Consider the following 20,492-nt stretch of genomic DNA (forward strand, 5'->3'; position numbering starts at 1 on the left):
GATTAGCATCAGACTTTGACAGCAATATTTCAAACCAGAAGACAGCAGAGTAACTTATGTAAGATACTCAAGCAAGAAACTTGAGCGAAAGCTTTGTGTCTAGCCAAACTGACCTTCATGTATAAAAGACACTGATAAAATATTTTGAACATGTAAAAACTCAGGGCTTATTTCGATAAATGAGCCCTTCCTGAGGAATCCACTGGTGAGCAAGCTTCACACAACCAAGAAACGGCAGGAGGGGCTTCACAGTGAGCTTTAAAAATACTGAACTATGAAAATAATGGGGAAATAAAGGTGACAGGATAGTCGAGTGGTCATATGTGTGGACACTGCAGATACAGGGGGACTCTCAAAAATGGGGCTCGAGGGGGAAGAGTACAGAGGAAGTAAAATAATGTCCCTGACTGCAGTATTACAATACATTAGAAATGAGTGAGCATAAGGGAGGAGCAAGAAGTGACTAGCTAAGCTCAGTATAACGCTCAGCAGGAAACTAACAGAACAGACTAAGGTTAACATATGAAAGTATAATATAAAACAAAATTATTGCACTCCCTCTATATCAAAAGATATACCAGAGAGAGTTCATGCACAAGAACAAATGCAAAGGAAATAAAACACAGCGAGAGATGTGTGTGCATGTGTGTTCTATTACAATTACAAATTCTTTCATTTTACTATTTCTTTGTAATTCTTGATTTTATTCTAAGCATATATAGTGAGTTATATGTGCTCACTGTAAAAGCTAGAGAATGCAGGAAAAACAGAGGAGATCATCAATTTCACATTTAATCAGCTGTTCAGCATTTCCTCCTCGATGCACTGTCTGCTCGCATCCTTCACCTTTCTCTGCACGTGTCTGAGGGGGGGATGTGTTTTTGGTGGCGGGGGAAGGATGAGTCCTTGCTCATTTTTTTATTCATCCAAACAAGCTCCTATACTAATTGCATTAATCTCGTTTCATTTGTTATATTTATGGCAAGAATCATCCCAGTTAGTCGTTTTTCTATTTTTACAGTATTTAATGGTCAGATGTTTTAAGTTACATGCAGACAAATCTATTAATCATTCTCATATGCGTTTTGCACTGGTATCATGCTCATTAAAAAATGAAGTTACTGTTCATTGAAATGTCTCTCAAATTTATTTTTCAGGCTTCATTTATTTTTAACATGTTAATTAACTGAAATGAAGTTTGGTGTATAATGTGATACAAGGCTTTAACATGACTCCACACCCCAAATGCAATTTTTCAATTAATGTTCAAGAAATAATACATCTTTTATCCATTTATCTGTGATATCCTCTTCATTTCACATTAAGTCCATACACACATAGTTAAGAATACACATGGGTCTATCCAGCATGGTCTATTTTGGGCCATAAAATTGTTCCTGTCTTAGTATCCCTGTACTTTAAATCCTGTTGCTATCCATTTTCATGTCTGAAAGGGAAAGATCCCCATAATTTTTTTTAATTTTCTTTTAACAGTATAATACACTTCATACATGATTACTGTAGAAAATTTAGGAGATGCAAATTACAAAAAAAACCACGTCATCTATCATCTGTCTACCCAAAAAACAGTGTTAAAATTTTGCTCTTACACTTTATTCTCTGTGTGCTAATTGTAGGTAAATAAGGTCGTACCATTTTGCTCACTCCAATACACATCTTAATTGTCTTCGGTATCAGTAAGACATCATGTTAAATTGCTCCCTCCCCACCACCATAGGGACGTACCATACAATGGACGCACTCTCTGAACTGGCACCATGACCCGTCTCTACAGCACGGTCTCTGTGAAGATACCCAGGGAGAGGGCGTGGCAGGCTGGAAACAGCTCTGCCATTTTCTCCAGTGACCGAAGTCATGGTGTGTCTCAATAAAGTTTCTTCTATCACGTAGCTGACAGTTCGTACTCTGAGGTTGCAGTGACACGTACACCCTCATTAATCTCAAAGGACTTCTGCTGTGCCCTCATTCCCTGCTGGTGCTTGCCCTGTGCTCCCTTTACTGCTTCCCTGAGGAGCCTTCCTATGCTACAACACGCGTTTTAATGCCTTTCAACAGACTCTTCCTCAGTTTCTTTCGGCAGGGTGCACACTATCACTCGTATACTTTACTCAGCCACTGTGTCAGAACCGTCTGCCAGAACACGGGGAATGAAGTCAGATAGGCCACTGGCAGTAAACACCACATGTGCAGGACATGCCCCACTCAGAACGTCTGGTGGATAAGAGTCTGCAGTGTGGTGCGCTCTCATCCACTGGTCTGTAACTCAGGACACGGGGCTCGTCCAGTGGGGGGCAAGGGCGAAAGTGATGTGTCAACAGAGTATGTTGGCCAGTTTAACACATACACACACACAGCTCTGAAGGAAAATGTTTCACACATAGTATCATCATAAATCAGGGCCACATAGGTAATGTTAAAAAAGAAACATACACCAGGATGCCAAAACAATGTATGCAAGGGGACACTTTGGCCAACGTTGCTCAAGCAGTAGTTCGCCATCATCAGAAGTGTCTGGACGCTGAGGGTAACCACTTTGAGCACCGCTTGTAATTGCAGAAGTCAAACGTGACTTGTATTCATCTTTTGTTATTGGTATATTTTGAGTATTATAATTTTAATACAGGTTTTTCCTTTCTTAAAATGTGTATACATTTTTTGGCACCTTCAGTTTACATAACTGTTGAACCAAACCAGCTCCTAAAGTAGTGCAAAATAATATTTTATATAAAATACCATTAAACTATCAAAGTATTTTCCTGTGTATCTCAATTTGTCGTCACACTATCTGTTTGTAGCACACTACTAGAAACTAGTAGCTATGACACAAAGAATGAGAGTCACTTGCTCAAGTACATTAAGTAGTACTGCAGACTTCTGTCTCCATCTAAACATCTGAATACAATTTTGGAAAGAAAAACGTTATTGGAATGAAAAATGTACTCAATGATATTTCAAAGCAATGAGATCATTCAAACAAACCACCACAAAGTGAGTGGAAATGTAAGAACATGAGCTTTGCTGAGTTAATGCTACCCCTAAAAAGCAGCAAGTTGAAATGCCGCTGTTTCCTCATCCACAAAACCACTGCTAGTCTGAATGCATGTTTCTGAATTACTAAAATGGGAAAAGATCATGTATTTCAGGGAGCTATACTAATGTAAATAGGAACATCTTTCTCTAAGCTGCCAGATTTTCCTTTCCCTTCAAACTTAGATAACACAGAGAGCTAAGAGTCTGAAATAACAGGAATACCCTTTTAAAAAATGAATGAGCTAAAAACCTAAGGGGAAAAAATAACTTAGAAATCACATCTTACCTCCTTTTCCATAAAGTCAAACTCTGCTGCACAGGTATATAATAAAGTATCAAAATCCTTGTAACTGAAGAATTTTGATGTCAATAAGTTGCCAATATGAGCCTAGCAAGGGGAAAAAAAAAAGAGGTACCATGAGATTAGGCCATGCATGGTCATGACGCATTTGAATCTTAATGGCATCTAAGAATAATCCTCACTACATCACACAGCTCACTGTTCTCATACAGTGAGCCTTCGCTAAAGCAGAAAGTACTGTCCCCTCAACTCCAGTTCTCCCTTCCTTTGCAGATAAATGATAGCTCCAACCGTACCCTGGTTTTGGTATGTTGATTTATCATCAAAGAATGAGAGTCACTTGCTCAAGTACGTTGATCTGTCATCAACATACCACAGTCTTTTATCCTTGGGTTTTCCCTGCTCAATGTGCTAAACCTGGCGAAATACAGTCTCTCCTTGGCTACCGGGAGAGATGGGCTTGGTAACACAAGGATGTGTGTCCGTCATAAAGGGGCAAAGTGTGAGAGAGTAAAGAAAAGGAAACACTACTTCAGATTTCTGAAAAGGGGACTGAAGGAACTGAAAAGACCTTTTGCAAGAAGTAGAAAATGGGCAGGCCTATCAGCATGCACCTTTTGACTGACAAGCAACATCTGTGTAATTCTTTACATATTCCCGAATGCTCTCACTTAGATCCCCTCTTCTCCCCACAAAAACCATGCGAGGATGGTGGAATTACTTCCATTTAATAAATGAGACAATGTTGGCCAAACTTTTAATTCATTATTGTCTAAAAAAACAGGGATCCAAGAAAAGGGGGAAATTACACCTAAAACAAACTACAACTAAAATCCCAAATGGTATCTCGATAAGGTGAGAGTAGGAACTAACGGGTGGTGGGAATGTGCTGAAGAGTTTCAAAACACTGCCTTGTTGGGGAAGAAATGCATGCTGGTAAGTTTAAGAAATCAACAGGGAGATTATACAGCGCCTAAAATAGCATACGGAAATTATCTGCCCAACTAAAAGTAGAAAAAAAATTTAAAAAGTAAAATAGTTGGTAAATCTCAAATACAACAGAAGAAACAGGTCCCCAAATAATGATAATTGCCTTGCCATATATGTAAAGAGCTTAAATTTACTGAAGGACAAATGCTCTAATTGGACTTAAGGGGGAAAATCCAATATTATATTGTCTATAAAAAGACACACTTAAAATAGAAGTATGCAGGAAAGTTCAAAATAAAAGAAAACAAGATACACCAAAAAGATTGAACCAAAGAAATCTAGGTTAGCAATTGTAAAGTCTCATGAAATTGCATTCAAGCAAAAAAAATTATGTAAAAACCAATGAATGACATTATATGCTGGTAAAATAAATAGCAAAGCACGATTATATATATATATATACATCATGCACATATTTTCAGTTAACAGTATAGATTCAAAGTGTATAAAAAAACTGAAGAAACTGTAGGAAGAAATAGATAAATTGACAGTGTTTAATAGAAATGTTAAATATTTGTCTCTAAAAGAGAAAATGCAGACAAACATTAATATAAAACCTGAATATTAAGCTCACAAATATAGAGTACAAATTTCACAAAGAATACATGTTATCTTAAACACAAAATACATTTTTTAAATGTTCACAGATCATGCTACAATAAATTTCAAAGTCATATAATACAAATTATTTTTTCTAATCATAAATGCAATGAAATTGGAAATGATAACCAGAAATGGCTTTAAAAATCCTTTGGGGTAGAAACTAAGTAATGAAATTTAATAACCTTAGGTTAAAAAGAAAATCATAAAACAGTTAATTTGTAAGACACACAAAAGTGCTACTTATAGGGAAATTTATAGATTTAAATGCATTTATCGGAAAATAAAAGGTTGAAAACAAAAGAGCCAAGCATTTTCACTCAAGCATCAGAAAAAGCTACAGAACAAGCATAAAGAAAAGGAAGGAAATGAGGATGACAGAATTTGGTGACAAACAGAAATACAACAAAGCCAAAATGGACTTATAAAAAGGTGGTACTTTGAAAATATTAATACAATAAATAGAAAGTAGGAAAACAGCAAAAACAAACAAAAAGCACATCTCTTTATGACTAACATAATATTAGTATAAAGAAATTTAAATAAAAAACCATAAAAGACCATTTCACATATATGTAAATATTTCAGTAAGAATTTTTCACTAATTGAATTCTACAACATATTTTTTAAAAAGACACAATCCATTTGATGACATATATGAAATGGATAGGTGACCTCTAAAGACATAAAACTACCAAGAACTTCTGAAAGAAACTGGATTCATAGCTGAAAATCCTCCCATGAAGAAAACTCCAGGTCTTGAGGGCTTCACTGTCGAATTCCACCAAACATTTAAGGAAGAAATAATGCCAATTCTGCACAAATTCTCTTTGAAAATATGAGATTGAATGTGTCCCAATAATTTTAGGAAGCTAGTATTGCCTTCAACCCAAAATGTGACAAAAACATTACAAGAAAATAAAACTACAGAATAAAACTCATGAATATAGGCAAAAATCCTTAAAAATAGTAGCCAACCAATCCAATGATACATAGAAAGAATAACATCATGAGCAAGTGAGGTTATCTGGGAAATACAGGCGGGATCAACACTCAAAACTCAGTGAGTAGGGGACTTTCAGACGTGGCAGAGGGAGAAGCTGGCAAATCCCCTCCCCCACTAAAAACTATAACATCGGACAGAACTGTCAAAAACAACCATGTCAGGTTCTAGAAATTAAGCCCAAGTAAAACAATTTGAGATGCATTCATTCTTAAAGAACACTGACGCACTCTGGGCAGGAATCTGGGGGTCTTGCCCAGGCTGCCCCCTTCCACCATCGGCAGCACCATCACCTCCCCTACTGGGCTGACCCAATAGTTCTCCCAAGGCGGGGCTGGCCTAGAAAAGCAAAATATTTGCTACTGTTGGGAGCTGATGTGTTTGGGGGCAGAGAGCAAAAACATCTATGCTCAGGGGCATTGCCGGTAGAAGTAGAAACTCAGTTAGGAAATGCCCAGTGAAAGCTCACAGCTCTGCCAGCCTAAGGCTGCAGTGCCAGTGCAGCGAACAGCAGACTAGCTAGAAATTTCAGGGATTCTGGAAATGAGACAACCAACGAGGGGTAGATAAGTTCTCACACACGTGCTAGTAGAGCCAAGAGCCCAAGCTCTCCCCAAATCTACGACCGAATCCACCACCGACTGGAGGTGGTGGTGTGCACACTTATGGAGGAGCCAAGGAGGTGTGGCAGGTAGGAACAGGGGGGACACACCTGACGTTCCAATCAGAGTTAACTCAGGAGGCCTGCTTGCAAGGCTGGCCCGAGGCTGGCGTCCGGGAACTTGGATTTCGGAAGGCTCCCGCCACCTACATGATAACAGTGGCTCACTGAACCTAAACTGTACAAACAGTGTGGTTTACGCTCAACACCTACAATCCTTCTGGGAGCCGGGAATTTTGATACGCACTGGGCAGAGGGTGCCTAAGTTACCAGCACCCAGTAAAAACCTTGGGGCACTGAGCTTCCCTGGCAGACAACGTGAGGCTTCTACCAACCAGTGTTGATACTAGGAGCAGGGATGGGAAATCCAGATGACACTGTGAAAGGCTCACTGGATCCCCTGAGGACAGGGAGGTGTGGCTAATTATCTCAATAGACAAGGGTGGGAGGAAATGCTTGTCAAGAGCTGTGCGGCTGGGCCATTTATGAGCTGATGTCCTTGATTAATGTTACAGATTTCTAGAAATATCAAGTTGCCACTGAATTATTTCTAATTTGGAAATAACTGTTTTTGTAGCCCTTTTTGGGGGCCCAACACAAAATTCGGCTGTGAGAGAAAATGACAATAGTCATTTTAACCTGAATCAATACCTTAACTGGTTTGTCTTCCCCCAGTGAAGACACAGATTCCAAAAACCTAAGACTTGGGCCCTTTCACTTTCCTTCCTGCTCACTCTCTGCATCCTGGTGACGCACTCGCCTTTCAGCCCTCACTGTCACAGCTGGCTTCTGGAAGCTTCCAACTGTCCTCTGTACATTCCTGCTGTACTTATGTGTATCACAGCTTTCATTCCACTGTATAGCAGTTGCTACGATTTGTTCTGATCTCCCACTAGACCATGTCTTATTCAGTTTTGTATCTCTAGGATTCATTCTACCGCCAGGCACACAGCAGGTACACACTGAATGAAGGAATAAATAAATACATTTTAGACCACAGTTTTATACTTTCAAAAATCTTTCAACAGGTTGTAAACTACCCATCTAACAGCCCAGTTGTTTTCAATCTTTTTCAGCAAAAAATTCCCTTTTCATGTGAAAACCTGTATAAATGTCCAATACGTAAGAGATTAAAGCTAAAGTGCCCTGGTGAAAGAGGGGTGGGCGGGGGGACTGGGAAGTGACAGACCCCACGGAAGAGTTCACAGAAGGCCGAGATGTCACAGAACCCAGTCGCAAAACCACAGCGTTAATCTATTACTGGAGGATCAAAGACAGCCGTTAAAATATATTACAGAAAAAATATGTGGTTTACTTTACTCTTTCCATGTGGGTTCCTATGTTGCCTTTTTTTTCCCCTTTTTTTACTAAAATACCAAAGTAAAATAGGCAAAGCAAAATAATGGACAGCTAGAATCCTTAAAGTTATAAAACAGAATTATTCTCATTTTATTTTGTCTCCTACCCAAACAGCAAAACAAAACAAAACAAGAACTTCTCTCCAAAAACTTGGATGAAATGACTTATAATGGCTTATAAATAAACCTTTTACAAACACTGACCATAAAATTGAGGCAAGAAAGAATAAGGCTATAACATGAGCGACAGTTTAAGAGACTCTGAAGATAGTGTCTTTATCTGTTACAAAAGGGAATTATAAAGAAACCAGAGAAAAATGACTACATACAATTTGAGCGTTAAGTCTCTAAAGCTTTCTTGCTTCAGTATTTTAAAATCTTTGTGATATAGAAAGACCAATAAAATAACTGTGTCAAGAAATTAATTTTGGAGAATACAGACTGTATACAGTGACACCTTCTGTTATATTAAACATAAAATAACAGACTTCATCTTAGAATTTGGTTTAAGTAGTGGTTTTAATAACTCTTGTAATTCATTTTCAGCCTGTTTGATTCTTTTCAAGCTTAAGCAAAATGCACTTACATCATCTGCAATGCCAAAGATTTTAGATGTCAGGTACTTGAGTACGACAGTTCCAAATAACCAAAAACATCCTTGGATAACCTACAAAACAAAAATACAACAAAAAATAAATAAACTGATGCTTCATATAGCCATTCCACAGACACAGTCTAGGAAGAAAAAAATAAATACTTTAATCACACTTGAAATAAATCTCCATACCCAAGGAAAAAACGCTAAAAAATGCACCTAAGTTAAAATAAATAATGTTACTCCCAAATCAAGCGGCTATCACTAAAAACAAAAATATAAACACATAATCTTATTATCAAAATTAATATATCTTATAGAATATTTATACAGCAATTAGTTAAATCCCCTTTTACTAACAGTTTCTTACACATGCACTGTTCCTTAGGAAAGAAACATGGAATTCTTTACCTATCAAATATTAATCTTAACTTGCTTATGAAAGGGCAATTTGGCACATTAAAACTGAGCCTTAATATGTTATAAAATTGTTAGATGCCCTGCATTCCATAGATCATTTCTTTCAAAGTAAAACATTAAACCAATGACATATTTTAGAGAAGGAAAAAACGTATGCATTCAAATAGATTGATTCTTACCCATAAACTAAGTTCAGAGACATTTATTTTCAAGAAATGTGGTTTCACTGCCAGTATACCCTGCATGGAGAAAATTACATAGCATACAGTTAATACTTACTGACATAAATTCAAGTACCAAAGAATACTTCTGACTAATAAGACTCTCAAGAAACTAAAATTCAGTACACTGTTGATGGTCCACACAGCATCCCCACAAGCTCACTGCCTTGAAGGAACAGCCCCACTTTAACTGCAGTAGATGAGGTCAGTCAGTGGCTTCGTCAAGTTGAAAACAGAATAACCACGTATAAAATTTTATGGCTGATTTTACACCTCCCTGATTTACCTAAGAACCAAGAAGTATAAAGTAATTTCAGAATTGTATGAGTTCTCCTTAAGTTAAATATTAACTCTTAGAATAGACTACAAATGAGTTTTTCATGAATCAACTAAATACTCCTCTATCAAATCTTACGGTAAATAGACTCCCAAAATACAGTACCTATAGGGGTCTAAATCTATTATACTTCAAAGTTTGCAAAAATATGGTTGGAGACCAAAACGTAAATATAAGAACCCACATTAAATCTTTCCAGAAGTTTCTGAATATCCGAGAACACAAAATGTGCTAAGATTCAGGTTTCAAAGTGATAACTATAAATAAAAATAGGCAAATGTTTGTTTATAGTTCAATATGCAGAAACATGCTATATTCTGTAACTGTTGGCATCATTTATTTTTATATACCAAAATCTATGAAGTACATAAAATATGCAAAATTCATAGCTAAGATCCACCTCAGTGTCATGCACCCTAGTAGGAAACCTGACACACTGTAGGTGCACAAATGAACAAAAAGAAATTTCCTGCAAAATGCACTTAGATTCAATTTTATCGTACGTGATCTTCCCTCCAATGGCTCCCGGGTACAGAGTCCCAACAGTCACGTACTTTTACCTGAGTCATAGCAGTCCCTGTATACACATGTAAAATAGGGAACTGAGTACCTTTTCACAGTTCCTAATTACAAACGGAATTCACTAACTGTAAGAACTATCATTAATCTCAAAGCACAGCAACTCAGCTAACGATTCCTTTTGTCATTGGTGAAAACACAGCATCACCGCATGGTCACTGATAATTTCTATGACTAAGTACACTTAAGTCACACAACCTGAAAAGGGTGGTGGTCCAGATTGGGAAGAGGCATATCCCTGGGAAAGGCGACCTTAAGGAAACATTATTTATAAAATGGGACAAGCAAACAGATTTGCTAATGAGATCTAGAAATCAAGACAGCCAAAATGATCTGAGTAACTTAAATGACTATTTAGGAAGTAGAATACATTTCAATTAAGACAGTGCAGTATTTGTTTGTCTTCAGGACATGAGCCTCTGCTAAAGCACATGCATTTTATATGTAAGGAATAAATTCTTTCCTCTTAGGGTTGCAAAACACTGGACTGGTGAACCAAATTGATAAAAATGGCATAAACATCTCTGGAAATCCTTAAATTCAGGGAGATTTACATTTAGAAGGTCATCCTGCCAAAAGTGTCAGAGGAGATAGGTGACCTTCCAGCATTTGCTCTAATTCTGTAAGACAGGCTCCCGATAATCTAAATGTGTAGTGATTTAGCAAAATATAACTGAATCATCACCTGGTCTGAACTATCTGAATATTTCATACTAACAAACATGGTGGGGCGGGGAACCTACAAAACCAATGCCTCTGATCACAGCCATACAAGGAGGAGACACTGCTGTGATGATGCCACAGGGGAGGAAAGGGGGGCTGGAGAGTGGAGCGGAAACAGGATAAAAACTACAAAGAGAGGAAAAAGAAATCTTTCTGAAACCAACCCTGGGACCAAAACTTAGGTGACAGAAAAGATGAGGATGGAGAACGGTAGGACAAATTACACTGAGGTCAAGCGCTCTGCTTTCCAATATTACCCTTTGTTGTGTTTCTTTCCTGTTCTGGAAGTGAGTACTTGAGTACTCTATCACGTATAGATGCATTCCGTAAAACACCGAGATGGTTCTTATAGAAAAACCACCACGAATCCCAAGCCCGTGATAAAGAGATGAACCATTAGTTTCAAAAACAGGCGTGAGCCATGTACTTAAAGAACACTTACCCAAATAATCACCAAAGAGGAAGCATAATAAGAAGTTAATAACATTGAGTTTCCAAACATCAAAACAAAACAAAGTGCAAGAGAAACCTGGAAAAATCCAAGAAAAATATAATTAATGCACATAAAACAAAACAAAACAAAAAAACATTGCACATGCCCACAATAAAATTCAAACTGTTCGAAAGAGAATATGTAATGAAAATAGCCCATGTCCTATCCCACACTTCAAACCCCGAAAGATCACTATCAGTAGTTTCCTGGGTCTCATTCCAGGCATTCAACGTACAAATTCTAGTTTCTAGTTTTTAAAAACCACAAATGGAAACTTAACCCATAAGTTACACTATTGCTTTCTTTTACAGTTGTTTCAGAGAGCTTTCCATAACAACCCAAACCAATCTAATTATTTTTGTTGAATAACTGAAAAAAGTATTTTACTCTAGACTTTTACCATAATTTAATTAACTGCTCCTCTGACCGCTGCTAAACATTAAATACCTTCCAGGTTTGTTTCATTGTTATTTTGTTTTTCCTATTTCAAACTCGGCTATGATAAACACCCTTATGAGTGTATCTTATGTGCATTTCAACACATCTATGGGATAAATTACTGGAAGTGGAATTGATGGATTAGGGGTACACACATTTTAAAATATGAAAAAAATATCGAAAAATTGTCATACAAAATATTGTACGAATTTACTCTCTGACCAACAGGGTATGGGAGTTCCTACTGATACATTCCTGCCAAACCCATGTACTATTCTTTTAAATATCTGCCAATCTAATATGAGAAAAATGTGCCTTCACTGTTTCACTTTCCATTCGTTTACTGGAGGGTAGGATACAGCATCTTTTCTTCTATTTGTTGATTATCTTTGCGATGTATGTGTGTGTGTATGAACTGCCTACTCCTGTTGCCCATTTTTTTGGTTATTTTCCTTAAGAGCTCTCTTTACGTATTTTAGAAAATAGCTTCTTATCAAGCAAACATTGTAAATAATTTTATACACATGGATATTGAAAATGTCTTATATATGAATATTATTCGGCCATAAAAAAGGAAGTCCTGCCATTTGCATCAACATAAACGGACCTTGAGAATATAATACTAACTGAAAAAACCCATTCAGAAAAAGATAAGTACTGCATGATTTTACTTATATGAGGTACCTAGAGCAGTTAAAATCACAGACATGGAAAGCAGAATGGGCAGTTTCCAGGGACTGGGGGGAGGAAGTAGAATAAGGAATTAGTGTTTAATGGGTACAGAGTTTCAGTTCCGCAAGATGAAAACAGCTGTGGAGCTGGATGGTGGTGACGGTTACACAACAATATGAATGTACTTAATGCCACTGATATGTACCCTTAAAAAGATTAATATGGTAAATTATATGTTATGTAGTTTACCACAATAAAGTGGGGGGAAATCCTGTTTGGAGACAAAGTCTATGTATTTTTTTCCTTTACGTAACTATAGGACTTTGTAAAATGATAATGAAAAAAGATATTCCACAGTTAGTAACGAGTTCCACAGTTAGTCACACCATAAAGCATATACCATTTACCCAAAGTAGGTCTACTACAAAGTAAATCTGTGTCAGGTTAGTACTTTTATACCTATAACTTTGACTCAACGTCCTCATCCACATTTGCCTGCGTCACTGTGTGATTGACCATCTAAATGCTTAATAATTATTCTGATTTTTACTGCAATGTAAAACAAAGAAACAAACCGATATGAAACAATTTGGGGGGGAAATTAAGCCAAGTGCAAAAAAAAAAGATGAATTACTGCCCAATCCCATTCATGAACAGGTATTTAAAAATCCTAACAAAATGCAAGCAAAGTGAATCCAGTAATGTATAAAAATTGTGTTTACTCTAGAAAAGCGAGGTTTCTTAGTGTAGAAAATCAATCAATAGAATTCATCATTGTAGTATATTAAGGAGTAAAAAATATAGAGGATCATCTAGAAAGATGTAGAAAAGCGTTTGATGAAGTTTAGCCTTTATTAATTTCTTTTAAAAAGCGCTGAAAGCATGAAGAGGACATGTTAAAAGGATAAAGAGGCCAGCTTGAAGGAGGAGGCCAAATCGGGACCAATTCAAGCATCAAAATAAATAATGAAACAAGTGGATTATGCTGCAGAGCATAAAACAGATGCCATTTTCTCTTAGACATAAAAGAAAAATTGGTAAAAGATATGAATAGAAATGTCGCAGCAAAAGGAAATACAGAATCCATAAAAATACCCAAAGATGTTCAGCTTTACTAAAGAAAAAATACAAATTAAGACAAGATACCATTTTATACTTACCAGACTGATGAAATATAAAAGGCTATAGAAAAACATGAACTGTTATATATTACTGCTTGAAGCAGTCCAATCACTTTGAAAAACGATGTAGTATTAAATGATGAAATTGAACATGTATATAATTTACCACCCAGAAAGTCTACTACCAGGTAAATGTTCAAGAGAAACTTGACGCATATGCCCCGCAGGTATGTATAAGAATGTGCAGCATTATTTAAAAAAAAGAGAGAAAAAAAATCTAAATCCCTTCAATAAGAAAACAGATAAATAAACTGTGCTTTATTTATACAATGGAAAATATAAAGCAAAGAAAACATCTAAACTCTAGTAACATACAAATCTCAGAAACCTGAGTAAAACTGTTAAGTCTCATAAAAGGACACCATTTCTACAAACCTTAAAAACAGTACTAATATTTAATAATAAAAATACACTATTTGGGAACACATATGGCAGTCATAAAGAAAAGCAAGTGAATTATAATTTAAAGTCAGGATAGTGGTTCTCACTAGGAGATGTAAGGGGGATGTGTTCAGGGCACCCCGGGGCTTGTTCAAAGTAACGACTGTCCTGTGTTTCAGCTGGAGGATAAGCTCATGGTGTTCATTTTATAACTTTGTTCCTAACTTCGTTATATATTATAAATGTCCTTTTATATGTATCAATTATTAGAGAATGAATAATTATAATGGCATATTATAATAACATTAAAACTATAGGGAGAAAAATCATCAAAATTGTAAGAACTAATGACAAAGAGAAGACAAAATGTTTTTAAAGAATAAGCACTCATCAAAACTGACCATCCAGCCTTAGGACCTTTGCTCCAGCTGTCCCACCAACCTAGAATATTCTTCTCTGTGATATCTGCTTGGCTAACTTCCAGTCTTTGCTCCACTGCCCCCTTCTCAATAAGACCTGCCCTGACCGCCTCATTTGATACCTCAACCTCCCACGCCGACCTGGCACTCCTGATCTTCCTGGGGTACCATGACTTGATCTTTCCTTTTTTTCTATAGTCCTATCGCCTTCAAACATACTGTACAATTTACCTACTTACTGTATTTATCATTTGTCATCTCCCCTTCCTCTACTAGACTGTAACCAACATGTGTAGCTATACTCACTGGTATGTCCCATGTGCCCGGACATCTGGCACTCAGTAAATGAACATTCCACTTCATTTTAACAGAAGGCTCCTGGATAATATGCCATTCCATTTTCTCTTTCATGAATGTTCTCTTTTAATGATAACATGTAAGTAGGGCACAACTTCAATCAGATAATGCACCCCAAAGTAAAATTTTCTGGGTGGCCTATGTTAATTATATTACAGTTTTTGATTGACATTTGTTTTAATTATGGAATCATGTTATGACCTGTTTCAACCAAAACTAAATAAAATACTAATCAGGAATTTGTTTTAAGGTCAAATTCAATGGGGAAAAAAAACAAATTTAAAAACCATTACCATGTGTATATAAATGATCTTCTGTAGTTTGCATATATCAATGTATCCCACAACATGTACTGTGAATAAAGATGCAATCTGAAATTTAAAAAGAAGTTAAGTTAAAAATAAAAACTATACATACAATGACTATAAGAATGAAAGAAAGATTATCTTTATTTTTCTTTCAAATTGATTTTATTTATTTTGAAAGTGAATTCTTCAGTTTCCATCATCTTATCTGCCAACTTATAATTTAATTGGTTCATATATTAATATAGCAAATACTGGTTGATATTTTCGCTTCCATACGCAGCTCTCTCAATTAACCATGTAAATTATCTCCTTTGTGGATTATCCAAAGCAATACTCATTTTAATGTCAGGATGACTCTACTGTCAACATGTATAACTAAATTACAAAGTGCCTTGCCAAATCAAAAAATATGAAAATTTAATTACAACATATGACAATTAGAACATAATTGTAGAAGATACATTAAACTGAAAAAATGATTATGTAATAATGCATGGGTGTGTAAAAATACATTAACTCCTGCTTGTTAGTCACTCTTTACAAGTATCTCCATTAGTGTTCTCTTTCCTTTATTCAAATATTCAAGGGTTCGTTATAATCAAATTTATCAAATGTAAAATTAGAAGTACTTAACAAAGGTATTTTTAACTTTCTTTACAGTTTGGAGAAAACTGTGTACATATTTACCAAGAACTCTAAGAATGCTGGCATGATTTAGATGAATTGATTAAAATGATGATAATGCACCTCTTAGTAAAACATAGAGATATCATCCCAAACAATACTTCTCCGCCCTCATTCATGGAGAAAGCAATTCAAATTAAATTCTGTGCTTCTCCTACTACGCAAACATGGTTTAAACTAACTGTTAAACAGCTAAATACTTAATCATATAACTTAAGTTCCCTTCATCAAGTGTTTAATCTCCAAATAATCTACTACAAATGTTCCCATTAGCAAGAAAACCAAGGTTTGCCTTTATCCAGGCTTATCCCTGGGGAACACTGCACTGCTTACGAGTGACAGATGTGAGTAAATGTGGAAAAGTGTGTGTTGTTATTCCACATAAACCCCACAGAGAAGCACACTACCTCCTCCCCTCGTCCATGCAAACCCCCACCCCCACCCCCCAAAAAGCAGGCCACCGCCACTAACTGGAAGTAACAGGAACTGAGCGAGTTCCTGCTGATTCCAGTTAGTGGAGGTGGCCTGCTTTTTGCACCCCAGGGTCTCAGCAATACACAGCAGCCTACTGGGTCGAATTTTAAGGAGTGACTCTCAGGGACATTTTAAACCAAAAACATTTGAAATGTGATCACACTAAAGAAGACAAAAGAGTCTAAGAGATGCTATCAAAGAAAGAATTAAGTGCAAACAGAGCCTGCTTTTTACTTATTTTTTACTTTTTAAATTATTTCTTTTTTTTTCAGTTACAGTTGACATTCAATCTTATTTTATATTAGTTTCAGTGGTTAGACATTTATATAATTTGTGCAGTGATCCCCTCGATTAGTCTCATACCCACCTGGCACTATATGAGGTGTGAGCAAACAATACGGCGAATGTTTAAAATAAAATAAAAATGTATTACAGTAAAAGACACATTGTCATTAATCCCCCTCAAAATACTCCCCCTCATTTCGAACACACTTATCCCATCATTCTTGCCACTTTCTGAAGCAGTTCTGGAAGTCCTCTTTCCTGAGTGCCTTTACTTCATCTTCAATCATGACAACACTGCATGTCTCACTTCTGGTACAGCCATTTCTGTCAAATAAAAGCATTATGGTGTATCCTCATCCACCTTATTCACCGGATGACTCTTCTGACTCTTTCACCAAAGTCAAAATGACCACGAAAGGAAAACATTTTGAATCGATTTGGGACATCGAGGCAGCCACGACAGCACAACTAAAGACACTCACAAAAGAGGACTTCCAGAACTGCTTTAGAAAGTGGCAGGAACTATGGGATAAGTGTGTTCAAAGGGAGGGGGAGTGTTTTGAGGGGAATTAATGGCATGTGTCTTTTTCTGCAATAAATTCTTTTTAAACATTCACCGTATATTTTGATCACACCTCGTACATAGTTGTTGCAACATTGACTATATTCTCTATGCTGTACTTTACATCCCCATGACTAAGTTGTAACTACCAATTTGTACGTCTTAATCCTTTCACCTTTTTCACCCAGCTCCCCTAACTGACATCTTGCTAAGTAGCAGGTAATGTGTTAAGAGTTTTATGTACATTATCTCATCTAATCCTAACCACGACCAATAAAGTAGATTCTTAAATTTCTCTATTTCACAAATGAGGAAACTGAAACTAAGAAAAGGTAAGCAGTTTGTCCAAGTCAAGAAACTAGTAAACAGAGTTAAGACTCAAATCCAGGTCTGACTTCATTCCTCAAGCAAGACTTCTCAAAGAACGTTAAAAAGCAACTCTTAAACTGCTGGATATGAATACGAATGTGAACATGGCCGACACAATGAAGAAGTACAGGCAGTGGGGAGGGCAGGGAGAGATAAACACACGGTTTGCTCCCTCTCTCCACAAGCTAGCTTCACCGTGTTTTACAGACCTCTGTTTGAAGAGCAGGAGAGATGAGTACATGAAAAGACGACACATAAATTACAGATTGGCAGGGGAGTTATATGGAGTATGAACTGTTTAGGTTTTTATCCTGGTACCTATGTGTATTTTTCCTAGGCATTAAGAATTTACAGTATTATTCATAAAAGGAATGCCTTTTACTGAAGAGAAATATTTAAGGTTGTAGCACCAGTCTGCTTTCAAGCACACTAACAAATATTGAATAACAAAGATAAAAGCACTCTTGCAAATTTGAGTTCAATAAATGCATTCTACTAGTATATAAATAATTAATACCCATTAATAAATAAATTTTATGTACTTTCCTACCCTAAACTTTGTTTAATAGTATTAATTACAAAAACATTTTAGGACTCAGAATCATATAACATGTCAGTTCTATAATTTTGTACAAACAAGTTCACATAATTAAACACACTAAGCTTAATAAAGTTGAAATACATCAAAGCATCTTACCTGAGTAAGAAGTACGAACTGAGCAAACTGCCAGGGAAGCATGAAAAACACATTGGAAATGCAGAGAGCAATCAGGCTTCCTCGATAAAGTTTTGTAGCCCTAGAAAGACAAATAAAGACCAGTAAGTTTAACCACCAAATATTCATGCATGGCTCCAAACCACTGCATCTGAGAATCTCGAAACACAATCTGGTTAAAACATACACCAGACATAAAGTGAACCAGTGGGTCAGAAAGTACACCTCCTGACACTCAATTACAATTTTCTATGAAACAAACAAAGCCAGCCTAAGAGAGAGAGGGCATCTGGGTCAGCATATCCATTGAATTTTTTCAAACTATATTTTGGTGAATTCATAATCAACCATATTTAACGCTTCATTCAACAGATTCACGTGGAGAGACAGAGGATGTCTATGAAAAAGAAATCACAGAGAGCAGCACATTCTAGGTGTAAGGACAGTGCAGAAAAGCACTGCAAGAACTCAGAACATGGGCTAAGCAGCTGGGGGCGCGCGGGGGTGGGGGGTCTGTGGAGGATGTGGATGTGGGATAAAAGCTGGGTCCTGTACAGGTAAGTGACAGAAAAGAGAAGAGGAAAAGATGGGGGCATTCTGGACCCCCCTGCAGAGGCCTCGCTTTGGTTCTGACATGTCATTTCGGAGATTTTTAAGAGGGTGAAGTGACCTTATCTTTCATGTTGGTTTGAAGAACTACTTTCTCCCAAATCAGTGAGCCAATACAAAGCCGCCAACATATGTAGGAGCTCCATTAAGTGAAGTGTGTGCCGACAAACGGAGGTTACAAGGTAGGTCGGTACCGTGGACTGAATAAGACCTTTTCCTTAGCATAAACCGACTGGGGCACTGCGTGTCACCATGGAACGCCTTTCTGTATTTCCTTAAGTATCCCTTCTCCAAAGAGCACCTCTAGTCTAATCCAACTCTTTCTATCACACCCCTAAGTCAAGCAGTTTAAAATCCAGGTAACCTACTAATGAGTTACAAAATTAATCTATTAGATAAGAACGAGCCTTTTTAATAAGAGTGTGAAGCAGGGGTTCTAGTCCATGAAACTTCTGTTTCAGGTATTTGTGTACACGTGTGTATGGGAATATTGGGTCACAATGTAAAATGTATTTTTTATTTCTTGTACATCACAGTCAAAACGGTGGAAAGCCATTGTCTAAAATAAAGCCTTTCCCCACCGCTATTGAACACTGAATGTGGTTTTCATTTCATGGGTAATGAGACAGAGTTCTGAGCTGAATTTACTACTAATCTGGCTGCTGGGTACAGAATGCACTGGGGGGAGAGAGGGATAAAGGGAGAGCAAGGAAATCCCACCTGGTGACGGCATGATCAGTACTGAGCCAAGGAAACAGAAATACAAACATAAGTAAGTGGCCAGAACAACGAAGAACCAGGTAACACTGTGGCTGCTACTAGGTGATGTACATAAAACTGAATTTCTAAAAAGATTTAGAACACAAATCCAGTTTCACATAAAACACCTTTCTCACCTTATTTGTGAGTCAGTCCTGGCATCAGGAAGAGTCTCTTTTCCAGCTCTGTGCCAGGCCCTCAGTACCCGCAGCCTACGGCAGCAATGCTCACCTGAGCCATTCACCCGGTGACCCTGACATCGTGAGATGTCAACGACAGGTGGAAACCGGGAGCTAAACAAAATGGCTACGCCAGCAAAGGAGACGGAATTCACTGATAAGGACGAACTATGAGAAGATTCAGATGAGCAACAGAGAGAAGGCTGCCATCCTTCGCAAGAAAGGCAAGAAGTCTGCTATGACTCCAGGAAAGGAGGACGTGGTCTGCCCAGGCTAAAAGGTCCCATTTACCAGGAAAGCAGCTGACACCCCAGGGAAATGAAAGCAGCCGCCATACTTCCGCACCCATGAAAAATCCCCTAAAACTTTGCTGCAAAAACCAAAAGTAAAGACAGGAATGAGCAGGCGGATGAGGCTAACACAACAATGAGTAGGAGGTAAAGACAACATAAAGAGCCTGCCCCCAAAGCCCTGGAGAACAAGACAGAAGACTCTAACAGGAAGGGCAGCCCCACGCCGGCCGGCCGAATAATGGCCTCCAAAGAGCTCCGCGTTCCCCAAAAATTGTACGTCACATTACCTGACAAAGGGGAATTAAGGTTACAAATCAGCTGACCTTCAGATAGGGAGACTATCCTGGATTATCCAGGCCAAAGGTAATCACAGAGGTCCTTACAAGTCAGAGACCAAGGCTGGAGTAAACTGACGGGAGAGAGACTCACTGCACCACTGCTAGCTTTGAAGAAAGAAGGGGCCACAAGCCACGGA

General features: G+C 37.4%; 1 protein-coding gene across 2 annotated transcripts in view; it reads right to left on the reverse strand.

The window, feature by feature from the left end:
- The window catches only part of DPY19L1 (dpy-19 like C-mannosyltransferase 1), a 73,372-nt gene that overhangs the window by 19,352 nt on the left and 33,528 nt on the right, over window positions 1–20,492 (reverse strand). For both annotated transcript variants that reach the window (XM_074340990.1, XM_074340989.1), the window contains exons 9-14: window positions 18,160–18,259; window positions 15,074–15,151; window positions 11,282–11,368; window positions 9,159–9,218; window positions 8,551–8,631; window positions 3,338–3,439 (exon numbers count right to left, since the gene is read on the reverse strand). In XM_074340990.1, coding sequence (XP_074197091.1) covers window positions 3,338–3,439; window positions 8,551–8,631; window positions 9,159–9,218; window positions 11,282–11,368; window positions 15,074–15,151; window positions 18,160–18,259 — 508 coding nt within the window. The remainder of the gene's footprint in view (window positions 1–3,337; window positions 3,440–8,550; window positions 8,632–9,158; window positions 9,219–11,281; window positions 11,369–15,073; window positions 15,152–18,159; window positions 18,260–20,492) is intronic.

This window comes from Rhinolophus sinicus, linkage group LG09, assembly GCF_036562045.2.
Source record: "Rhinolophus sinicus isolate RSC01 linkage group LG09, ASM3656204v1, whole genome shotgun sequence".
Taxonomy (NCBI): domain Eukaryota; kingdom Metazoa; phylum Chordata; class Mammalia; order Chiroptera; family Rhinolophidae; genus Rhinolophus; species Rhinolophus sinicus.